This window comes from Corythoichthys intestinalis, chromosome 22, assembly GCF_030265065.1.
Source record: "Corythoichthys intestinalis isolate RoL2023-P3 chromosome 22, ASM3026506v1, whole genome shotgun sequence".
NCBI lineage: Eukaryota > Metazoa > Chordata > Actinopteri > Syngnathiformes > Syngnathidae > Corythoichthys > Corythoichthys intestinalis.
The window spans coordinates 2,015,762-2,041,464 of record NC_080416.1 but is presented as its reverse complement, the minus strand read 5'-3'; the positions used below and the strand labels follow the sequence as shown (position 1 = coordinate 2,041,464).

Sequence of the window (25,703 nt, the reverse complement as noted above, 5' to 3'; positions counted from 1 at the left end):
CAAAAGTGGTATTTGCCATGTGGCAAAATGGGATTTTGGTTTGTCACTTTTTTTTGGGGGGGGGGGGGTATGTGGAATTTTTGGGGGGTGTATGAAAGTTTTAAAGGCCATGCACGTCCAAACCAAAGTGGTATTTGCATTGTGGCAAAATGGATTTAGCCATGTGGAATTTTTTTGCCATGTGGCAAAACTTATTTTGCCATGTGGAATTTTTTGCCATGTGGCAAAATTGATTTTGCCATGTGGTGTTTTTTTGCCATGTGGCAAAATTTTGACACATGGCATTTTTTTTTTGGTATGTGGCAAAATGAATTTTGGTTTGTCGCTTTTTTTTAGGGTGTGTGTGTGTGTGGGGGGGGGGGGGGGGTGCGTGGCATTTTTATGGGGGTATATGGAAGTTTTGAAGACCATGCACGTCCATGCCATTGACGGCTATGCACATCCAAATTTTCCATTCATTTTAAATGGCAGAAAAACGTGTGGCTGTGATTTTTTTTTTACCATACACTTATCATTACAGCACATTGACATTCAACTTGCAACCAAGTCAGGCTGTGCCATTGATGGCTATACACGTCCAAATTTTCCAAAATTTAAATCCATTTTGCCACATACCAAAAAAAAGCCACATGGCAACATCCTTTTTGCCACTTGGTAAAACAAATGCTACATGGCAAAATCCATTTGGCCACATGGCAAATACCACTTTATGTTCTCGCTGTCTCTCCAAATGGGTGCTGCACACTCATGTACATTAAGTGGGGGTATGTATGCACCTGATAGTTGCTTGTAATCCACCATTCAGATAAATTTTGGAGTTTTTTTTAGTTTGTTAAGCTTCAGTTTACAGTGCAGTTAATTTGATTACTTTTTTCATTTTGCACAGTAATATAATATACTAGTAGTATGTATATTTAAACTACAAACTGCAATTTCTGGAGAAATTAAGATGGAGCTTTGCTGTGGTAGATACAGATCTATCAGGTCACTTCCTATTGATTTGGGGACATTTCATAGACACGTCCTGTTGAAAATTTGATGTACATTACCTTCAATGGCTTGGAAGTACATTAGTGTCAATGGCATTGACTTATTTGTCAGCTGGCTGTATGTAATTGGTCAAAAATCACAAGAACCTATGTTTTCCTGCTACTGAGAATAAATGGGAAATTTAGACGTGCATGGCTGTCAATGGCATCCCATTAGAAATTAATGGGACCATTTTTGGCGAATTCTGGGGGAACAGCTGTTGTTTTTTGGTAAATTCTGTTTACAACTTTTATGACCCTTACAGTCCTGGATTTTCTTTATCTGTAAATTATGTGGTTTGGTAAAAAATTGTAGGACTTGATAAAAGAAAAAAAAAATTGGGGGGTAATTCAAAAAATTCCTTGCCTCGCGCGAAAATTCCCGTTATTTTGATATTTGTATTATACAGTGACGGTCGGTCAAACGGTGTGGGCTGCAGAAACGCCATTCCAAAAAAAAAAAAAAAAAAAAATTGGATTTACTATCTGGACCTTTGCCTTGCAAAAAGCCCCATCTAAGGAAACTAGTACTCTTGTATATTTTAAGCATACTAAAAAAAGTTGCTTTGCAAAAATACGGTAAAAATTCTTTCGACATTGTAACGCTAATAGAGCTTAACAAGTGACTTTTTAGCTTTCAGTCCTGATCCTACTCCTTCATCTCTACCCCCCCTCGACCTCCTCCATCTCCTCCAATTAGACAGAGGGATGAGACGTGTGTGTAAAAAAGGTGGGGGGTTAGAGCCTGGGCAGACGGCCGTGCTCTTTAAACGCCTTTCGTAGGTCCCACAATATGGTGCTTGCCACTTAACTCTACTGATGGAATTGAACGTAATTATCGGATTAGCGGCCTGGTGCTCAGAACCTGAAAATATTTACTGGACAACAGTGATGGTACCGTGCTCTAGCACTCGGGCAGTTCAGAGTGGGACCTAATTTATTTTATTTGTTTTCTTTGGAGAAGCCATGATCTAGCGGCAAGTAACGCAAAGTGGATCCAGAAGTAGTAGGCCAACTGCAATACAAAGCGGGATTCTTGTAAGTATCTTTCGCATGTGACTAAAACACAAATGTCTTAATAGAGTAGTTTGAATATAAAACGAAATTTTTAAAAGCGCACCTTTGTATTTATATCGTTTTAAAATGTACTGTCACAGATATGTGCATTTGATTAGCCTGTTAAATAATTAACTGCATGATTAGAACATACTTACTACAACATTAAGACCACTTGCACAATCTAATCAAATTTAGCGGATACATGATGCATATCATTTGCTCGTTAAGACAGTTATTGGAATTTTTTTTTTTATTGTGACATAATCAGACAGGTAAGCTAACATTGTTTTCACTGTAGTGTAGAAATGTGAGCTGGAAAGTTGAATTTCTTCAGTCGTATAATGCAGTGCAGGTCTACTAGTGGTGTGCCATCCCCACGATTCGATTTGATTACGATTCAGGGTGCTACGATTCAATTAGGGCTGCAGCTATCGAATATTTTAGTAATATTTTAATCGAGTAATCGGATAAAACTTTTTTTTTTTTTTTTAGGTAAACAGCAATTATAAATATACTTGAGAAAAAAAAAAACATTTAGTCCAATATTGAACCATTTTCAGTCAATCAATGTCTTTATTTTCGATGTACATTGTTGAAAACAGCCAACAATTACATCTAAGATGTGACTAGAAAAAAAAAAATCACTGCTTTCACTCAAAAAACTTCTAGATCTTATAGAAAAAAAAAATATTTCTTACCTAAAAATGTAATTATGCTTGATATAACACACATCACTTGAAAGCTACGTGTTTTTCCCACGTGTTTCAATTGAATTTTCATTTGTGTCAAGCTATTTTTAAGTTCTAGTTAAGTTTTAAGTTAGTCTAAACTGTAAGTACTGATAGGATTTTGAGTTTTTGCAGTGTTCAAAATAAATGTCTGATACCTGCTGTTTTGTAGCACATTAGGGACCAGTGCTACCTGGTGTATTATTCAGCAATGACTGCTGAGCTAAAACTGACAGTTAGCTTTATTATGTTTTAATTTTACACCCTCATCACTCTACAGCGCTGTGTTTTTACAGATTTAATAAAGCCTGTATGTAAGACACGTTAGCCACGCATCAACAGTGCTCTTAATCAATAGAAACCTAGCCCTCCGAAGGGCTAACATTACGTGAGCGAGTGACAGTAACGTTATATTTATTAGCGTCGAGAAGTCTACTGCTTAAATATGGCGGCTGTTTACTAACGCTGCCCAGACGCGGCCGAGTCTGTCATTTCGCGTCTAGTCCTAAATGCATGCGATATCTATGAGACGCATCGGACACTACCTGCTACCACACTGGCATCATGCGGGCGTAGTTTTTAGCAACGTCGGCATAGTTTGTAGCGGCTGTCGGCTGCAATAAGTTTTTTTATTTTTTATTTTTATTGCGTCTTCCTCTACGCACGTGACGTTGTCCTGCATTAAAAGTAGTCAGGGCAAAACGTGATGCTTAGAGCTGGCAAAATTAAACGATTCCTCGAGGTGAATACAATTACTCGGATCAGTTACTCGAGTTGCTCGAGTATTCGTTTCAACTCTAGATTTTGCCATGTGGCAATGTTTTTTGCCATGTGGCAAAATGGATTTTGCCATGTGGCTTTTTTTTTTTTTTTTTGACATGTGGCATTTTTTGGGATATGTGGCAAAATGGATTTTGCCATGTGGCATTTTTTAGGAGGTATATGGCATTTTTGGGGGGAATAGGGCAGTTTTGCAGGCCATGCGCGTCCATGCCATTGACAGCCATGCACATCCAAATTTTCCATTAATGGTCAAAAATCACAGCCACACATAGTTTTCTGCCAAAATGAATGGAAAATTTGGATGTGCATATCCGTCAATGGTGTAGTCTGACTTGGGTGTCAGTTGAATGTCAATGCACTCTAATGGAAAATGGATAGAAAATGGAAAATTTGGATGTGAGTATTCGTTTCAGCTCTAGTCACATGTTTCTAAACCACACTGCAAACAACCAATGTCATTTGCATATTTTCGAACAGTTTTAACTCCAATTCATTTCTGCACTTCAGTCACAGAGGCCGGCCAGGACACGCACCCATCTAGGTCCAAAAAACCTGCCTGCTTTTCTGTTATGTCTGTCTCCTCTCTTCCGGAATGGAAGCAGCTCCTGTTGGAGAGAAAGAGGAGAGAGGAAGAGGAACGGGAAAGGAGAGAAAAAGAGGAAGAGGAGAAGTTTGCCAAAATGCCCGCCTGGAAGCGAGGGATCATTCAGCGGAGGAAGGCGAAGCAGGAAATCCTGGTTGACCGGGAGAAGGAAAGAGACGTGTCCATCCCATCGGTTGATTCTCAACCCATCTTGGATATACTCAGCGATACAGACAACTCTGTGACTGTCAGTCAGGGAAACGAACAATCCCTCAGTCCAGATCCGAGCCAGTCGCCAGATGTAGGCCAGGTCTCGGTGGAAACCATCGTTCCGGTCCATGAAAACCCATTTATGCGTACACAGAATGTGTGGAGGAAGGTAAAAGACGATGTTGGGTACGAGCTGGAGAAGGACAAACTGACCCCCAAGAGTCATGACGGGGAGACCGGAAGAGGCAGGAATATCGAGAAGAAAATAGAAAGATTTCGCGATTTGAGCGAAGGCCGTGACAGGAGTCAAGGGAGAGAGAATAACAGGGAGATTTGGGAAAAGGCTAAAGAGTCGCTAAAAGATGTAGCCAAGGAGAAAGAAGAAAATGACAAAGACCTAGCTAGTTCATTTTCTCCTCTTGTCCCTTGTCTTCGAACCATCCGTGCAGACAATATCATCATCATCGAACAGAACCGCAGAGGCAGTGACGAGAAAAGAGCAAAATGGAGAGAGGTGGAGGTGGAGCGGCCGGAGGAGGACTTGCAAGGGAAGAGAGGGATGAAGATGGACTTAAGGGAGATTCTAGCAGGGGGGGCGAGTGTCACTGAGATCCGAGCCTCTGATGTTCTGATCATAAAGCCCACAGTGAGCAGTGAAGAGCGATCTCAAGGAGGAGGAGGAGGGAAAAGCTCCAGCAGAGAGGAGAGTGAGATGTGCACCATCGAGGCAAAGAGGGAGAGTTGGGGCAAGGATCTTCGAACTGAAATGCCATGGATGAGGGACAAAGAGATTTCCAAAGAAAAAGACAGACTGTGCAACCAGGCAATGGTGATTAAAGATAACAGGCAGGATAGTTTGGATGACAATGTCTTTTACGAAAGAGGAGGCAGAGTTAGCCAGCTTCTCTCTAAATTCGGGGAGCTACGTAAGCCTCCCTCCAGATCAAAAAGTTCCGATAACTTCCTCAGGCCCGGTAGGAGGAAAAATTCAAGGGAAAGCGACGAACCCAATGAAGGGAGGACATACGACGTGCCGCTCAAAGGTGTGCCAAAACGTTCTTTCAGCTTCTCTGATAGGGTTGTCACCTCGAAGGAAAACGGCTTGGATCCAGACGGGTATTTTGAGAGGAAAACACGTGAGAGGATACATTCAGACAGGAGTGGGACAAGCTTAGGGAAGGAAATACCCGTCAAGTGTAAAATTGGGTGGTCGAGATTTTTGGACAAAAAACAATTTGTAAAGGACGGGAAATTACCAAACGAAATCCAGAGTGACGCAATCCAGAAAAGAAGCGATACAGGGATAGGATTACAAAACAGGGCTGAAGTTCAAAGGTTGGCTACAGGGATGGCAGGTGATGAAGATAGAGAAGGTTTCATGATGGCCTCAGTCAAAAGCACCGAGGGAATTTCATTTGCGAGAAGGATACCGATTAAGCAAGATGGAAAAGCAAGGACCACTGAAAGAGAGGTGAGGAGACCCATTAAGAAAGCGTTCAAACTAGAAATCAGTGCGGCAAAAGATTCATACTCGGGAAAACTTTGCGAGAAAACAGATGATTTTAAGCAAACTGAGGCACTCAACAGTCGAAGCGGTGCAGAGAATTGCCACGAACTTGAATCAGACCACAGAGAGTCCTCTACTCTGCTCAGTACTGTAGCAGATAGAGGTGCAGAGTGGGATGTTTTGTCCCATCACACCGAAGAACTTATCAACAAAATAGAAAAAATAGTCGATGCGGCTGATTATAACAACGAGATGGTTGAACAATCGCACAGGATCGACTGCAAGCAAGGAACTCCCAATGAGTCAGTTGCTTGTGATTTAACACCCAGATCCCTAAAAGGAATCTCTCCTGTGGGGAACCCTCCAGGTCCCCTCGAGATCCAGATCCCAAGGACCGTGTTTTATGTTGCAGAGGAGATGGCGAAAAAGAAGAACGCAGGTCAAAGCGTGGAAGGTAAAGACTCTGAAGGAGTGGAGAGGAGAGATAGCTGGAGGGTCGGCAAGCCCTTGAGTCGCATAGAGTCCCTGCGAGAGAAAATTAGACAAAGGGAGCAAGACAGGCTCAGACAGAGGAGGTCACAGGGCATGAATGGAGGTGAAATTAAAATAAATTCTGATGCATCCAGTCAAGGCGATACATGTGAGGAAAGCGGGACTGAAAAGGAGTGTGAATCCACCGCTCCTTTGCAAAAGAGGATGATTGCTGCTGAGAGCAATGAGGCAGAAACAGAGGTGCAGACATCCGGGTCTGCATTTGACATCACTCAGGAAGTCGACGTGTTGAAAAACTGCCCTCAGCTTCCTGTTTCTGTCCTACACTCAACCACTGACAGTGGAGAGGAAGTTAGTCGCAACTTTGCCAACGCTCCCTCAGAAGATAGCGATGAAAGTCTTCAAATATCCAAGGATAAACCAGACACTCTGAAACATGTGGAAGAACAAGTGACGCACTGCAATAGCCAACATCAGGTTGGAGACGGAGAACAAGAAGAAGACACGGAGGAACCTGAGAAGGGAGTAGAGAGCAACAAATCTATTGATCCTGCGCAAGCTTCTTCCCCTTCACCGCCTCATCCCAACTCTCTCGCAGCAATGAGTCGGATCTACAACTTGGAGACAGTTGGTTCGAGGTCAGGCTTGTGTTTAAGAGAAAAAAACGTGGACGTCTCATCGGTGCATCTGGTAAAGGTGAAGCCCCTCATCACATCAGATACACTAAAGGGAGACGCTAAAGTGTTCTCGAGTGACACCAGTGGAATTAAGACAAGACAACTCCAAATTGAGCAGTTACAGCTTAAGGAGCAGGAATTACTGCAAACTCAACATGTTGCCTCGACATCAACGACTCCTTGTAAGGACAAAGATGTTAAAGGATGCCAAAGCAAAGGATTCAAAAAACATCAGAGTGAAGAGACGGGTAAAGAAACATCAGAAGTGAACACAAAAATTTGTCCCAGAAGGGTTTTTTCACCAACATCCCAGCTCAGACAACCCAACCCAATTAATGCCTCACACCTCAGGAGCCAATCTCCAGATAAATCTCTGAAACCTTCTGACTGTGCACCAACCCCAGCCTCCTCACCATGTTCTCCATCTCCCACTGCTTCTCCATCACCATCGCCAACATTTTTCTCTATTCGCAGTGCCTCTGGGGGTCAAGTAAAAAGAGGGGCCACTATTACAATCACCCCCAAAAAATCCACAGAAACAGAAAGAACAGCCACAACGCCATCCACACCAACGACATGTGTCAATACAAAGATTCCTCAGCCGACGTCTGGTGTGGCTGAACCCTCGAAGAAGAAGTATCCGGCAGTAGAGGAAATTGAAGTGATTGGTGGCTATCAGAACCTGGAGAAGTCATGTCTCATTAAGACCAAAGGGACACTGAAAAGGGTAAGTGTGTAGTACTTCATATACTTTACAGTTTAATTGTTAGTAAGGTAGTAATATCGGTAACATCAGCTGATAAATGCATTGAGATTAATATCGGGAAATATCGGTTTGCTACAGTATGTAATGTAGGTTATAAATTAATGTACAGTAGTATGAAAAAGTATCTGAACTAGGGTTGTTCTGATCATGTTTTTTGCTCCCGATCCGATCCCGATCGTTTTAGTTTGAGTATCTGCCAATCCCTATATTTCCCGATCCGATTGCTTTTTTTTTTGCTCCCGATTCAATTCCAATCATTTCTGATAATTTTTCCCGATCACATAAATTTTGGCAATGCATTAAGAAAAAAATGAATAAAACTCGGACGAATATATACATTCAACATACAGTACATAAGTACTGTATTTGTTTATTATGACAATAAATCCTCAAGATGGCATTTACATCATTAACTACATCATTCTTTCTGTGAGAGGGATCCACGGATAGAAAGACTTGTAATTCTTAAAGGATGAATGTGACTTTGTATATTGTGACTAAATATTGCCATCTAGTGTATTTGTTGAGCTTTCAGTAAATGATACTGTAGCCATTTAACTTCTGCCCAAATGCATCATGGGAAGTGCAACCATGACTGTGCATAGTGGTACCAATTGATATATCTTTTCTGCGTTGGGAAGTAACATAGGGTCTTAAGAAAAAGATCAACTACTACCTTTCTTCCCCACATTGCTTCCTACGACATTTCTAATTGTAGAGAGGGATTGTAAGGCTTTGGCCAATTAAAAAAAGGCTTCAAAGGCTGCCAAAATTCTCTCTACTCATTTTACGTTGCCTGATAGCTCTATATATACGTAAAACGGTGCCATTATAGATTGAACGCGACAATGCGTGAGTGGGTAGTGCTGCACATGCGTTAATTACGTTAAATATTTTAATGTTATTACCGCCGTTAACGCGATAAATTTGATAGCCCTACTTTAAGACAAAACTAAAGACTTTGGATGAGTGTAAGACATTTTGTCTGGAACGTTGAGTACAATTAGAAAACGATTTAATTTAAAAAAAAATATATATATATATATATATATATATATATATATATATAAATGTCCGATATTTTTTTGCCGATTCCGATACTTTGAAAATGATGTGATCTGACCCGATCGATCGGCACATCTTTAATCTGAACCTTTTGGAATTTCTCACATTTCTGCATAAAATCAGCATCAAATGTGATCTGATCTTTGTCAAAATCACACAGATGAAAAAACAGCGTCTGCTTTAACTAAAACCACTCAGATATTTATAGGTTTTCATATTTTAATGATGATAGAATGCAAACAATGACAGAAGTGGGAAAAATAAGTAAGTGATGTTCAGGTTCTGGGCGAGCGGGGGTCCTTCCACCTTCTTCCTTCACAGTGGGGATGAGGTGTTGATGTTGGTGTGCTGTTCTATGTTTCCTCCACACATGACGTTGTGTGTTACTCCCCAAAAAATTCAACTTTGGTTTCATCACTCCAAAACTTCTATGGAGTGTCCAAGTACTTTGCTAACATTGAACGAGCAACAATGGGTTTTTTTAGACGGCAGTGGCTTCCTCCATAGAGTTCTCCCATGAACACCATTCTTGGCCATAGTTTTACATATAGTTGATGTGTGCACAGAGATATTGGAGTGTGCCAGTGATTTATGTAAGTTTTTAGCAGACACTCTAGGGTTCTTTTTTACCTCTCTGAGTATTCTGCGCTGAACTCTTGGCATCCACTCTGGTGAACGGCTACTCCTTGGGAGAGAAGCAACAGTGCTTTTAGAAGTGGTTTTGTATCAACTCTTTTGACCGAGCCATGATGCACATAAGACAATACCTCTTATCAAGACATTTCTTACCAGGTGTGTGTTTTATAGTGGGCAGGGTAGCTTTAAACCACTCATCCGTAATTGGGCACACACCTGACTTAAATTTGTATGGTAAAAATTTGATTCAATTGCTGTTTAAGTCTCCTTAGGCAGAGGGTTCACTTACTTAGTTGCAAAGCCGGCCTGACCCAAGGAAGATACACCTGGCGCCACAACCAGGTCTTAAAGTGTTTGGCTGCCGAACTTGAGAACAAGAGGGTATCCACCAATGCCATGCCTCTAAACGCCCAGGTTACCGTCCCACAGAAAATGTTTGTCCGGGAAGGGGAGAAACGGCGGAACAAGTCATCTCCCCCGGAATCTGGCCCATTGAGCGCAGCCCGGGATTGGGAAATGCGAGTGGACCTCAACCAGAGGCTCACCTTTCCACCCGAAATTGCAGCAACCAATCTGCGACCAGACCTGGTCCTCTGGTCCAAATCCTGCCGGCATGTTTTCATCGTTGAGCTGACTGTCCCGTGGGAGGATGCCATCGATGAGGCATTTGAACGGAAGAGGCTGCGGTATGCCAACTTAGCAGCTGAAGCAGAGGGGCGGGGCTGGAACGTGAAGGTGTGGCCATTGGAGGTCGGCTGCAGAGGCTTTGTAGCAAGGTCCACCACAAGGCTCCTGAAGGAGGTGGGGATCAGAGGGCAGGCCCAACGGAAGGCAATAAAAGAACTTGCCACTGCAGCAGAGCGGAGCAGTCACTGGCTGTGGCTAAAACGCAGGGACGCAACATGGGCTGCCAAGTGACCGTGCGGTGCCACCGCTTGACACTCACCCAGGTCTGATCAGCCTGTGGTGGGCCAACCCCAGCAGAGGGTGTATTGTGTTAAGTGGCCGAAACACCTGATGAAGCTGGGGCACACAACTGATGATGTGTCGAGCTGGTGGCACCGCTCAGTCAGTGACTAAGTCCACCCCACCCAAGAGGACCTTCAACTGCTGTGCTGATTAATTTACTTTGGGATCTATAACAACTAGTCCTATTAAGAAGGCCCCCTTCTGTCATTGTTTGCATGCTATCCTCATTAAAATATGAAAGCCTATAAATGTTTGGGTTGTTTTAGTTACAGCAGACACTGTTTTTTCATCTGTGTGATTTTGACAAAGATCAGATCACATCTAATGGTGATTTTATGCAGAAATATCAGAAATTCCAAAATGGTCAGATACTTTTCATACTGATGTGCAAGCCTGCAGCCTTTGTGCATGAGTAGGTCACAGCTTAGCACAGCATCTGTGCTTAGAGCAACATCTAGAGGTATCCAAATTAAGATGTTTGGGATTTGTTGACTGATTGAAAGACCCTAATAATTAATGGTGTACAAAAAAATGAACAATGAATGAAAAATAATGATTTATAAACTCATCAGCTTCAGTAAACACAAGCTTCAGTGTACATTACATTGTAGGTAAACTGCAGCTTTTGGAATATGTGAAAAGGTTGTCCGCCCGACTGCCTCCCTGAGCGGTCCACTGTCCCACAAAACCAAAGATGCTAATTGAAGCAATCCAACCCTGTGGTTTTGCGAGTGTGAATGGGAATAATAATAATAATAATAATACATTTTATGATTAATGAGGACCTCGGTGCTCACAAAAGATACGCTGATTAGGGTCAGATGACCCTTCTATGGTAATAAAAGTGATTTGTATCAAATGATCCACCCTTGGTAGTTCTAGTGTTAAGAGGACGCTCGGCATTAGCATTAGCCCAATGCTAACACAAACGCGAACTCTAAGCTAACGCTAAGAGTTACATTTAGTGCGTGATGATCACTCAGCACAGACCTTTAAAGGCTAAAGCAACATTGCAGAAGAGAAAACAAATCTTACCGTGTGTGCAAGCCTGGAGTCAGAGGACACTGGTGAGTTGGGGGGGGGGGCAAAGCATGTCATGTGAGTGACACAACCAGACAGTGCTACAATGCTGGCTATGCAGGCACATTGTGAACATGTGACGGAAACTATTGCGGGTTTTCTTCTCGTTTTCGTCTCGTCAGACGAAAACAGTCGTTCGTCTCGTGATGTTTTAGTCTTGTAAAACACATTTTTAGCTCGTTAGCGTCTCGTCATCGTCATGAAAACAGTATTCTTTGACGAAATATTTTCGTTGTTCTCATCGTTGACGAAAACAACACTGCATCACGTATAACTATTGCGTCACCAGATCAGTATCGGTTTGATATCGGTATCGGAGAGGTTGTTTATGTAGTTTGCACTGGTTAAAAGTCACGCTGAGCTAGCGAAGTGTATTTCCGTAATGCTGCCACGAAGTTGTGAAGTATCGTCTAAAATGTCTCAGTAGGATCTTCACGACGAACCAGACTATGTAAAACTCTTGACACGGGGGAAACCTCACTTTGCATCACCTGACTGTCTGTCTCATTTTGTCATGCGGGATCTCCTTTCACTGGGAGAACATCCCCCTTGATTGAGAGGCCCAACCACAGAGACAGACCTAAGCTGGTTAAAGCCTTATCAAGCACGGCATCATGATTCTTAGCCATAAAACCCTGCAGGGATCTACTTTGCCACTTCTGCTCTTTATCATAGCGAACCGTGAACTCGGCTACGTCCGGACTAGAATGGATAAGTGCTCCGACGTACAATTATTTAGCCAACAACAATGTCATTCACACTACTAACCCATCGTTTGAGCATCCGCAATCCAGAAGGTTTTTAGCGCAGAGTAGTTAGCAGTCTAATTTTATAAACTCTGGGTCTCCTCTCCCCCTCTGCCTATGTTCCATGCAATTGGTGTCATTTTTTTGCAAACACTTGGGAGTGTGCTGGCCAAAAGTATTGGCACCGCTGCAATTCTGTCAGATAATGCTCAATTGCTCCCAAGAAAATGATTGCCATTACAAATGCGTTGGTAGTAATATCTTCATTTATTTTGCTTGAAATGAAAAACACAAAAAACAATTTAAAAAAAAACAACAAAATGATCATTTTACCCAAAACTCCAAAAAAATGGGCCGGACAAAAGTATTGGCACCATCAGCCTAATACTCGGTAGCACAACCTTTAGACAAAATAACTGTGAACAACTGCTTCCGTTATCCATCAATGATTTCCTACAATGCTCTGCTGGAATTTTAGGTCATTCTACTTTGGCCAAATGCTCCAGGTTTCTGAGATTTGAAGGGTGCCTTCTCAAAACTGCCATTTTCAGATCTCTTCACAGGATTCAGGTCTGGACTCATTGCTGGCCACTTTCGAAGTCTCCAGTGCTTTCCCTCAAACCATTTTCTAGTGCTTTTTGAAGTGTGTTTTGGGTCATTGTCCTGCCGGAAGACCCATGACCTCTGAGAGAGACCCAGCTTTCTCACACTGGGCCCTCCATTATGCTGCAAAATGTGTTGGTTGCCTCCATTCACACGGTCAAGCAGTCCAGTACCAGAGGCAGCAAAGCAACCCCAAAACATCAGGGAACCTCCGCCATGTTTGACTGTGGGGACGATGTTCTTTCCTTTGAAGGCCTTGTTTTTTTCCTGGAAACTCTATGTTGATTCCTTTTCCCAAAAAGCTCTACTTTTGTCTCATCTGACCAGAGAGCATTCTTCCAAAACGTTTTTGACTTTCTCAGGTACGTTTTGGCAAACTCCAGCCTGGCTTTTTTATGTCTCTGGGTCAGAAGTGGGGTCTTTCTGGGTATCCTACCATAGAGTCCCTTTTCAAACAGACGCCGACAGATAGTACGGGTTGACACAGTCGTACCCTCGGACTGCAGGACAGCTTGAACTTGTTTGGATGTTAGTCGAGGTTCTTTATCCACCCTGTGCACAATCTTTCGTTGAAATCTCTCGTCAATTTTTGTTTTCTCTCCACATCTAGGGAGGCTAGCCACAGTGCCGTGGGCTTTACACTTATTGATGACACTGTGCACGGTAGACACAGGAATATTCAGGTCTTTGGAGATGGACTTGTAGCCTTGAGATTGCCTATGCTTCCTCCCAATTTTGCTTCTCAAGTCCTCAGACAGTTGTTTGGTCTTCTTTCTTTTCTCTATGCTCAATATGGTACACACAAGGGCCCAGGACAGAGGTCGAGTCAACTTTAATCCATTTTAACTGGCTGCAAGTGCGATTTAGTTACTGCCACCACCTGTTATGTTCCACGGGTAAGTAACAGGTGTTGCTAATTAGATAAATTAGAGAAGCATCACATGATTTTTCAAAGGGTTCCAATACTTTTGTCCGGCTCATTTTTGGAGTTTTGTGTAAAATGATAATGATTTCATTTTTTTCCCCATTCTCTTTTGTGTTATTTCATTGCAAGCAAAATAAATGAAGATATTACTCCCAAAGCATTTGTTATTGCAATCATTTTCTGGGAGAAATTGAGCATTATCTGACCTAATTGCAGTGTATTACGGTCTAAGGCAGTCATTCAGTCAACTCACCGACCAAAAGTAAACTAGAGAATGGATAGCGTTTAGTCCGTTGCTTTAACATTGTTGTCTCATCAAAGTTGCCAATTTTACTGCATCAAAGGTGATAGAAGTTGTCATAGTTTAGGGACAAAGACAAAACCCTATTCAGTTGTTTTCATGAAGGTATTTCAGAACTAAAAACTGCAACCAGTCAAATCATAATTGTACCTCCTTCCAATAATAACAAAGGATTTCATATGGTTGCCCAACACTGGTAAAGAAAGACTAAACATTTGAAAGGAAAACCACAATGTCAAGCAAGAAGTCTTTTCTGCGCTCTTGCCTGCCCAAAATAGGGCCCTGATGGTACTTCTTCCCCTTTCTCATGTAGTGATGTTTGTGCTGAGTCAGCCATCTATTTAAGCTAAATCTTTCTTTGCATACTTTCAGCTAAATGAAGGCTTCGTAAAGGATGTTTTGGAGACAGGCTGCCAAATTTGAATGTGAACAAAGCAATTAGATGTACAGTGTACATTGAAATCGTGTTGTTGAAATGAAAACATGAGCACCCATTGCATCCTAATGTCTCAACATTATTGAAAAGACAGATGCTAAGTGCTAAAGCAACAACTAGCAATGTCTTAGTTCCTCAATCTAACTTCACTTCTCTTGACCATGTTAATGATCTACAATAAAAACCAGACAGCTGTGGGAAGGGTAGTGTGAGGTTTCTATTCCCAAATGTACAGGTCGTCCTCGGAGTTCCGTTCTTACGCTGGCAACATAACCCGAATTTCCCAGTAAATCGGAATTAACCCTTTAAGTACCCCTAAATATCAAAATAAGTATCTAAAAAGTCCAAACGTATTGTACTTTGTTTATTGATGGAGGATTGGCTGCCATCTGGTGGCAGCGTTGGGTCTGGCTGGACTGTCACCTTGTATGACTGAGAAGCAGACTCAGACATCTGACATGGATAAAGGATAGCTGCGCTCTGGTTTGGCCCACAATAATGGCTGTAAGTTGTTTCAGCTAATGTTTGTTCATGTTTGATAATATTTGTTAGTGTATGCATTTGTAATTAAGTTTAGAGCTACAGTTTGTGAAGTTATGTATGAGCGATTTGCTATGAGAATTGTAAATACACTGTTGGCCGAAAGTATTGGCACCCCCTGCAATTCTATCAGATAATACTCAATTTCTCCCAGAAAATGATTGCAATTACAAATGCTTTGGTAGTAATATCTTTTATTTTAGAAAATATGAATAATATACACTCACTGGCCACTTTATTAGCTACACCTGTCCAACTATTCGTTAACACTTCATTTCTAATCAGCCAATCACATGGCGGCAACTCAGTGCATTTAGGCATGTAGACATGCTTTAAGACAATCTCCTGCAGTTCAAACCGAGCATCAGTATGGGGAAGAAAGGTGATTTGAGTGACTTTGAACGTGGCATGATTGTTGGTGCCAGAAGGGCTGGTCTGAGTATTTCAGAAACTGCTGATTTACTGTGATTTTCACGCACAACCATCTCTAGGGTTTACAGAGAATGGTCTGAAAAAGAAAAAAATATCCAGTGAGCGGCAGTTCTGTGGGCGGAAATGCCTTGTTGATGCCAGAGGTCAGAGGAGAATGGCCAGACTGGTTCGAGCTGATAGAAAGGCAACAATGACTCAGATAACCACCCGTTACAACCAAGGTAGGCAGAAGAGCATCTCTGAACGCACAGTACGTAGAACTTTGAGGCAGATGGGCTACAGCGGCAGAAGACCACGCCGGGTGCCACTCCTTTCAGCTAAGAAACAGGAAACTGAGGCTACAATTTGCACAAGCTCATCGAAATTGGACAATAGAAGATTGGAAAAACGTTGCCTGGTCTGATGAGTCTTGATTTCTGCTGTGACATTCGGATGGTAGGGTCGGAATTTGGCGTCAACAACATGAAAGCATGGATCCTTCCTGCCTTCAACGGTTCAGGCTGGTGGTGGTGGTGTAATGGTGTGGGGAATATTTTCTTGGCACTCTTTGGGCCCCTTGGTACCAATTGAGCATCGTTGGAACGCCACAGCCTACCTGAGTATTGTTGCTGACCATGTCCATCCCTTTATGACCACAATGTACCCAACTTCTAATGGCTACTTTCAGCAGGATAATGCGCCATGTCATAAAGCTGGAATCATCTCAGACTGGTTTCTTGAACATGACGTCTCATAGATATCGCATGCATTTAGGACTAGATGCGAAATAACAGACTCGGCCGCGTATGGGCAGCGTTAGTAAACAGCCGCCATCTTTAAGCAGTAGACTTCTCATCGCTAATAAATATAAGGTTACTGTCACTTGCTCACGTAACGTTAGCCCTTCGGAGGGCTAGGTTTCTATTGATTATGACCACTGTCGATGCGTGGCTAACATGTCTTACATACAGGCTTTATTTAATCTGTAAAAACACAGCGCTCTAGAGTGATGAGGGTGTGAAATTAAAACATAATAAAGCTAACTGTCAATTTTAGCTCAGTAGTCATTGCTGAATAAAACACCATGTAGCACTGGTCCCTAATGTGGTCCAATACAGCAGGTATCATACATTTATTCTGAACACTGCAAAAACTCAAAATCCTATCAGCACTTACAATTTAGACTAACTTAAAACTTAACTAGAACTTAAAAATACCTTGAGACAAATGGAAATTAAATTGAAACACGTGGGAAAAACACATAGCTTTCAAATGATGTGTGTTATATCAAGCATAATTACATTTTTAGGTAAGAAATGTTTTTTTTTTCTATAAGATCTAGAAGTTTTTTGAGTGAAAGCAGAGAATTTTTTTTCTAGTCACATCTTAGATGCAATTGTTGGCTGTTTTCAACAATGTACATCCAAAATAAAGACATTGATTGACTGAAAATGGTTCAATATTTGATTAAATGTCTTTTTTTCTCAAGTATATTTATAATTGCTCTTCACCTAAAAAAAAATGTATTATCCGATCAGGGGTCGCGTTAACCGAATATTTTCCGTCGTTGACGGTTTTTTTAAAACGGTGATGGAAAAAACTGAAGTCCATCTGTCATTTTGACAGGTTGCAATTCACACCCCAGACCACAGGGTGGCGAGTGAGCATATTAATTAGCTATTGTCTCTCTTAATGCATGACGTCGTTGGCCTTACTCGGAAAAATGTCAAGGCAACTGAGTGTCCGAAGTTTCTTCAAAAAGCCCCAAAACGACGATGGTGTTGATAAAAGAGGTGAAAAAAGAGGGACCGATGCAGTGGAGGATGAAGGATGACAACGAATAAAGTGAATCGCCGGTTCACTCCTCACTGCGGCGAGCAGTTGAAAACGCCGCCAATTACCAAGAAGGGCAGAATTGGTAACACGGTGAAAGCGGCATAATGCCAAAAAAGCGGACCAGACTAGCCAAATCCTGAAATTATTTCAAGGAAAATATGGAGGGTGCCACCACTGTGTGTACTCTTTTTGCCAAGCTGAGCTCGCATACCACGGTAGCACGTCGGCTATGAACGAACACTTGACGCGCCGTCACCCAGGTGTATTTCGGAAGACAACAGGAAACAACAAGCTAGCGGATTGTAAGTCCATACAACTTTCTAAAGATTTTTTTAAAAATTGAAGTTTCCTTTATGTGCGTCGTATCAACGTGCATTTTTATTTAATAATAATAATAAATAAATAAATAAATATAATGGAATTATATAATATTTTATTATTATTAAATGTATTAGGATCATGGAAGGTCCCACTTGGGGGGGAAAAATATATATATATCCTGTATATACATAATATAATAAAAATATATATGGAAACACAGCACTGGCCTGCTTACTATAATCCATGACTGCACTTATGTTAGTTACTTTATTTTATGAAGTATTATTGTATTATTGTGTATATACATATAGTGACTGCATCAAGATATAGTCATTTTAAAAATTTAAGTGACGGGTAAAAATAGATTATGACCGGATTTTTATGACCCTGTCAGTCAAAATGACAGACAACGAAAAAGTCTAGTGCAACCTCTGTATCCGATTACTCGATTAATCGACAGAATTTTCAGTCGATTACTCGATTACTAAAATATTCGATAGCTGCAGCCCTAGTAATTATAAGAATTTTATATACAAATGATACTACAGTATATTCTTACAGTAGGAACTTTTACGTCTTCCTGGGGGGGGCGTAACAAAATAATTGAGAAGCACTGCTCTAGGGTCTTTGTCTTCACAAAAGTCACAGCAGTTGTAAAATTGTCTTGACTCAATCTGTTACCGTTTCAAGCCTCTGTTTTCTTAACCATAAGGTTAATAGGGCGGACTCTTGGAAGGTGCCAGGATAAGCCTTCTTTGCCTCACTATGATTCCTTCAGCCAGGCTAATGTCCAGCTTTTATCTGCCGGCCCCCTTCCAGACAGTCTCAAGGGAGAAGCGAGGGTAACTTGGGTCACCCGTGTTGTTTAGCTGGCTGTACTGCCAAAGCTATGTGACGTCTCAATGGGGTTCATTGCTTTGCTTTGTGCTATATTTGTATCTTCTGTACAAGCCGCTAGAGAAATCCTTCAGTCAAAAGGCAAACCAAACACCAAATGTAATACAGTTTACCCAGAGCGGTGACTTCATAATCGTTGCATGAAATGTCCAAGCAACTATTCTAAGGGAGCGTTCCTGCTGTGTTAAGCTCAACGTTGTCAGTTAACATTACGGTGGAGGTGTGTAAACATCCATGCTAAACTCTTCCATGTCGCCAACTTATTAGTACACGTAATAATATCTCGCTTTGCTCTTTTTGTTCTTGGTGAGGACATTACCTAAAATTACTAATCCTCAATTATTCCCAGATGGACCAGAATGAACTTTTGTGGTATATCCTAGTGAAGGAATCTGACCTTTTAGCCAGACTGCCGTAATCGCGCCAGCCGAACCGCCGGACCTGCGCTGGCGCAGCTCCAACAACCCGGGCCAGCAGGATACCGACATCCTGGCCAAAAGGCCAAACTCTGTGCGTTCACCTTAGTCTTAAAGTGCGTACGACAGGATGAAAAAAGTCTTAAATAGCATTATTATGTGAATTAGAATCATATTTTGACACGATTCGAAAATATACAACTATTTGGCAATGTGCAGATGACGAGAAAATAGTCTTTTAATCTGCCGTTTAGCCACGCCTACCATTATAGGGCTCTAGCATCCCCAACAGGAGGATGACGTTGGCAGGGTTACGGTTTCATCTGATTCAGAATTCAATCCACTGAGGGGGAATTATTCAGAACGAGGAAAATGCGACGAAGAGAACCGCAAAATGTCATTGTTTCAGTCTCTCTACTCCAATATTTTTACAGGATATTCTTTTTATTGAAGTAATTTTCCCCAATTGCTGAATAAATGGAATGGTAATGACAAAAAACAGTCTTGTGGTAAATGGAATATGAAATAATAAAAATGCATTTATTCAGTGCGACATGGCAAAATGACTCCATAATGGTCAAAACTGTTGACTTCACCTTCACTGTCTGTCGCACCTCCCAAACAATATTTTATGCCACCGTAGTTAGTCGGGCTTTTGCCATTTCCCTGCCCCGGCTTCGGAGAATCTAAACAAACCAAGAGGCGTGACAGTTAGCCGACATGCTAACCCGAACCGAGTGATGTTTCAAAGTCGATTCTCGGCTTTAGAAGCGAAAAATCACTCAAAACTACCCGGGATCATGTCACACAGCGACGGGGTTGTCGATTGTCTTCGCCGATTGGCAACCCGTCCAGCTGCGAGCAAGTTACAACTCGTCGCCTGCTGCGGGCAGGTGAGCATGTTTGACGGGGAAGCAGCTGGAGAATTAACGCCAGACAAACTGGCCGACGTCGGAGGAGCGCGTAGCTGCCACATGGTCAACAAGAATATGGCGTAAAATAATGCTTTACTACACGGCGGAGACGTAAACAGAGAGCGGCGTGCAGTTGTTGTGCAGCTAACATGGCAGAATGTTAACATGAGGGCAGTTTATCCTCCATCATTAAACAAAATACAATACGTTTGGACTTTTAAGATAGTTATTTTGAGATTTAGGGGTACTTAAAGGGTTAATTCCGATTTACGCGGAAATCGGGGTAATGTCGCCAGAGTAGGGACGGAACTCGTTCGTAACCCGGGACCTACCTGTACAACTCTTCTGGCCAAAAGTATTGGGACCCCTGCAATTCTGTCAGATAATGCTCAATTTCTTCCAGAAAATGATTGCAATTACAAATGCTTTGGTAGTAACATCTTTAATTTATTTTGCTTGCAATGAAAAAACATAAAAGAAGGGGGAAAAAATTAAATCATTATCATTTAACACAAAACTCCAAAAATGGAGGCACCCTCAGCCTAATACTTGGTAGCACAACCTTTCGACAAAATAACTGCAAACAACCACTTCCGGTATCCATCAATGAGTTTCTTACAATGCTCTGCTGGAATTTTAGACCATTCTCCTTTGGCCAACTGCTCCAGGTTTCTGAGAATTGAAGGGTGCTTTCTCCAAACTGCCATTTTCAGATCCCTCCACAGATGTTCTATGGGATTCAGGTCTGGACGCATTGCTGGCCACTTGAGAAGTCTCCAGTGCTTTCCCTCAAACCATTTTCCCCCAAACCTCCGCCATGTTTGTTTCTTTATCCACCCTCCGCACGATCTTTCGTTGAAATCTGTCCTCAATTTTTCTTTTCCGAGATTAGCCACAGTGCCACGGACTTAAGACTTATTGATGACACTGTGCACGGTAGACATAGGAACATTCAGGTCTTTGGAGATGCTTCCTCACAACTTTGCTTCTCAAGTCCTCAGACAGTTATTTGGTCTTTTCTCCATGCTCAATGTGGAGGCAGAGGTTAAGTCAACTTTAATCCATTTTAACTGGCTGCAAGTGTGCTTTAGTTATTGCCACCACCTGTTATGTGCCACAGGTAAGTAACAGGTGCTGATAATTACACAAATTAGAGAAGCATCACATGATTTTTCAAAGCGTGCCAATACTTTTGTCCAGCCCATTTTTGGAGTTTTATGTAAAATGATGATGATTTAACCCCCCCCTCCCATTTTCTTTTGTGTTTTTTTTTATTGCAAGCAAAATAAATGAAGATATTACTACCAAAGCATTCGTAATTGCAATCATTTTCTGGGAGAAATTGAGTATTATATGACAGAAGTGCAGGGGTGCCAATACTTTTGGCCAGCACTGTACTACAACTACAATGGTAATTCAAACAAAAATGAGTTTTGGATTATCACATTTTTGAATGGGAAAAGTGACTACAATTGATAATCCAACTCAGGTAGATGAATAACTGTTCGTTTCGTTTTTATATTAACAGGGGAAGGTGTGTTTTGACGAGAACCAGCTAGAGCAAGTGTGCGAGTATCCTTCTGAGACCTCCATGTTGGTGTCCACCCCTTTCCCCCATGACCCGGAGAGGACCGAGATGCCTTCAGGAGAGGAGCCAAAGGAGGAGGAGGGGGAAGCAGACGTAGGAGCCGTCATGTCAAAGAGCCCAAAGAATTTGGGGACTGCATTGGGACGGGGTCTAAGAGTGGGTCAGTGTCACCCCTTTCTCAAAAAACATAATGTGTAGTCATATGTTACGATAATATCAGCATATGATTGAATGTTTAAAAGGTGTAAGTAGCGGAGTATGTATGGTTCTTCTGACGGGCAAGTTATAGCTCATCCATACTGTACATACAAAATCATATGCTTTTATTTTGACATTGGTACCGTAAAAAAACGTAGATTTGTGCGATTGTGCGCCAGTGTTTTAAGAGGATGCTTGCCATTTTAAAGCTAATGCTAATGCGAATTATACGCTAACGCTAGGTTTTACAATTCGCGTCTGATGATCACTCAGACCTTTAAAGTCTAAAGCAACTTTGCATATTCTCTCTTGCCATGACAAACAAGCAAGCTAGCGCGCAACCTAGCTTGAAACACGTCCTAAACTCCAGTGACAGTAAACATCAGTGACATAACCCAAACACTGCCACGATGCAACCCAACGCACAATACGAAAATGTCACACAATGTGAACATATGACAGAAACAATGTCACATTTTCGTCTCGTAGTTGTCTCGTCTGACGAAAAGTGGCATTCTTGGCTGACCCACTTTATTGTGGCAGCAATAATAAAGAAAAACAACAACAAAATAACAGCAGGATGCCGCGACATGCGACTGCTATCTCTTGCTATCTTGCCCGTTCTCCTTCTCGCTTCCTTCTACGTCACAGCTCGTCTCTTTAGGGGGCCGAGCATAGTTACGGACATTACAATTCACAATGAATAGGTTGCCGCTGAACCCTTCACACTAGGCTGCTGCTAGTTTGAAACGGCCTTAAAAAAAAACATCTCCTTTGCTATTTTTGGTGTGGCGGTGCGCCACAATGTTACACATGTAGGGGAAACCCTGCATTCGTCTCGTTATGTTCTAGTCTACCAAGTCACGTTCTTAGTTCATAATCGTCACATCATCGTCATGAAAAAATTGTGAGCATAGTTACGGACATTACAACACACAATGAATAGGTTGCCACTGAACCCTTCAGACTGGGCTGCTGCTAGTTTGAAACGGCTTTAAAAAAAACATCTCTTTTGCAATTTTTGGTGTGGCGGTTCGCCACAATGTTTTAAATGTAGGGGAAACCCTGCATTCGTCTTGTTATGTTCTAGTCTCCAAAGTCACATTCTTAGTTCATCATCGTCACATCATCGTCATGAAAAAATTGTGAGCATATTTACGGACATTACAATACACAATGAATAGGTTGCCGCTGAACCCTTCGCACTGGGCTGCTGCTAGTTTGAAACGGCCTTAAAAAAAACCCATCTCTTTTGCTATTTTTGGTGCGGCGGTGTGCCGCAATGTTTTAAATGTAGGGGAAACCCTGCATTCGTCTTGTTATGTTCTCGTCTCTCAAGCTACGCTTTTAGCTAATCATCGTTACTTCATCGCAATGAAAACACTGTTTGTCGACTAAATATTTTCGCAATCGTCATTGTTGACGAAAAAACACTGATGCTGACCTACAGAATTGCACTTTCATTTCACAAGAGCAATAAACGCGTTAAAAAATACATTTAAAAATAAATTCAAATACCTGAGTTTAGCATCAAACGGGATAAAAATAATCTGAGTAAAACAACACAACAAAAAAATTTGAGTTTAAATGTCGAATTAGTCAAACTGATATGTAATTTTAGTAGATCAAAATAAATTTGCGTAGCAAAAGTCTGCTAGCTTAAATGCTATATAATGCTAATATTTACCAGATAGTTTCTGGTGCGCACCAAATTGCTTAAATTTATTTTATTTTTGTCGATGTCACTTTAAGGGCTCCGTAGAATGCAGTCACAGAAATGCAACCTCTGTTCAGGAAAATGAAAAGTGCAGTTTTCAATACAATTATGAAACTCACATTATTTCCCTCCCTATCTTTTCCAGATGAGTCTTGCCCTCGGTAGACGCCACTCACCTCGCCAAAATGTCCATGCGATGCAATCAGGTTTTACTATGAGGTTTTGTCATCTTCTTTTGAATGTGTTCAAATGAGTGAATGATGGACAGTTCTATTCCCTCATGTTATGAATGTATGGCTCATAATGTACAAAGTCCTAGTTCACCAGTATTTTTTGGTGTTCTAAGGAAAAAGATCACTTATCTATGCAATTAATTAAGACTGTTGTATTCTGTAGTTAAACAATTTGATAGGATTTCAATATCCGAATTTAAGTCAGTCAAGTGATAGTTGTGTCATTTGAGTGCCTTGTGCCTGCTTTGTACTTAAACCACAGATGATATGGAGAAAAATTCATGGTGACATATTTTTATTTTATGTATTCTTAAAAAAAAAAAAAAGAAATGTGTAACTGCTATTGGACTATTTTGTCATAAGAAAGTGGCAAACACTGGGATAATACTATGAAAAATTGCATTACCATTTTACAACTGCTGTCGTTCAGAGATTTAATGTATGAATCACACAAATGTAAATAAACAATGCATCAAATCTGTACAGAATATCCACAAAATATTTGATGTATTTTAATGCAGCTCCCTTCAAAATGTAATAAATATATAAGAAATCATTTGTTTTTGTTCTTGTTTCTAAGACCCTTTTTGTTTGATGAACAGTGGTATGAAAAAGTATCTGAACCTTTCAGAATTTCTCACATTTCTGCATAAAATCACTATCAAATGTGATCGGATCTTTGTCAAAATCACACAGATGAAAAAAACAGCATCTGCTTTAACTAAAACCACTCGAAAATTAATACGTTTTCATATTTTAATGAGGATTGCATGCAAACAATGACAGAAGGGGTAAAAATAAGTAAGTGAACCCTCTGCCTAAGGAGACTAATAGAGCCATTAAAACCAATTTTTACCAAACAGTTTAAGTCAGGTGTGTGCCCAATCACTGATGAGTGGTTTTACACTGGAAGTCCCAGGGTTTTTTTGGGCTATAAAGATATACCAGAAAGGCTTCAAATGACCCCGATACCAAGCTGCCAAACTGACTACTTTGCTGCAATTACCATTTTGAGAATATTTGCAAATCCAGACTTGTTAACTCCTGGGTTAGTGTGAAAATGATGAGAGGGCCATGTGGCATGAAACTAAGACTAGCATCCAGAACTGTAGCTAAACCACACTTTCTACATTTAGAAAATTGAGGGTTAGAACATCTGTGACAAATCCCATCAAGCACCTTTACTTTGTCACAGTTCACAGTTTATTATGTTGAAGCACACAATGACCCAAAAACTTTCCACAGCTGTTTTGTCACAGCAAACACAAGCTTCAGTATACAGTAAAAAGGTTGTCCGCCCGATTGCCTGCCTGAGCGGTCCACTGTCCGACAAAGTCAAGGCAGCCCTGCCCTGCAAACACTCAAGATGCTAATTGGAGCAATCCAACCCTATGGTTTTGCGAGTGTGAATGGGAATGACTAATGAGGACCTCAATGCTCACAAAAGATATGCTGATTAGAGTGAAATAGTCAAATGACCCTTCTCTGATAAGAAAAGTGATTTGTATCAACTGATCCGCCCTTGGTAGTTCTACTGGTAAAGCTGCCCTGCCCACCATAAAACACACCTGGTAAGAATTGTCTTGATGAGAAGCATTGTCTGATGGGCATCATGGCTCGGTCAAAAAGAGCTGTCTGAAGACCTTCGATCAAGGATTGTGGATTTTTATAAAGCCGAGAAAGGATACAAAACCATCTCTAAAAGTCTGGATGTTCATCAATCAAAAGTCAGAGAAGTTGTCTACAAATGAAGAGAGTTCGGCACTGTTGCTCCTCTCCCAAGGAGTGGCCGTCCACCAAAGATGACGCCAAGATTTTAGCGCAGAATATTCAGAGAGGTAAAAAAGAACCCTAGAGTGTCTGCTAAAGACTTACAAGTTGGCCCCTGCCAATCTTAATGAAAACGATATATGGACTTTTGGCAGGAGCATAGATTTCATAATGTATTGACGGCTCAGATCGGGCATGCACTGCGCCTCGCATTTAAGTAGGCGGCCGCCCACATCAAGAGGAGCTATTCATGAACACACCCACACAG

The 25,703-nt window shown here is 41.4% G+C and overlaps 1 protein-coding gene across 2 annotated transcripts; it reads left to right on the top strand.

The window, feature by feature from the left end:
• Window positions 1–1,820: 1,820 nt before the first annotated feature.
• On the top strand, window positions 1,821–24,231 carry ppp1r18 (protein phosphatase 1, regulatory subunit 18). 2 transcript variants are annotated; one of them, XM_057828620.1, is made up of 4 exons: window positions 1,821–2,066; window positions 4,106–7,794; window positions 21,458–21,610; window positions 23,578–24,231. In XM_057828620.1, exons 2-4 carry the CDS (start codon window positions 4,168–4,170, stop codon window positions 23,683–23,685), a joined length of 3,888 nt encoding a protein of 1,295 aa, XP_057684603.1. In that variant the 5' UTR covers window positions 1,821–2,066; window positions 4,106–4,167; the 3' UTR covers window positions 23,686–24,231. The 2 variants fall into 2 exon arrangements, with proteins under 2 accessions (XP_057684603.1, XP_057684604.1); XM_057828621.1 differs by having other exon boundaries at window positions 21,458–21,677.
• Window positions 24,232–25,703: the final 1,472 nt, after the last annotated feature.

Bases quoted from the DNA above. Each gene is read 5' to 3' on its own strand.
- ppp1r18 (XM_057828620.1), top strand. From the start codon at position 4,168: ATGTCTGTCTCCTCTCTTCCGGAATGGAAGCAGCTCCTGTTGGAGAGA. The intron at 7,795-21,457 runs GTAAGTGTGTAG...TTATATTAACAG, and splicing joins CCAAAGGGACACTGAAAAGG to GGGAAGGTGTGTTTTGACGA. The intron at 21,611-23,577 runs GTAGGAGCCGTC...TATCTTTTCCAG, and splicing joins AGGAGGAGGGGGAAGCAGAC to ATGAGTCTTGCCCTCGGTAG.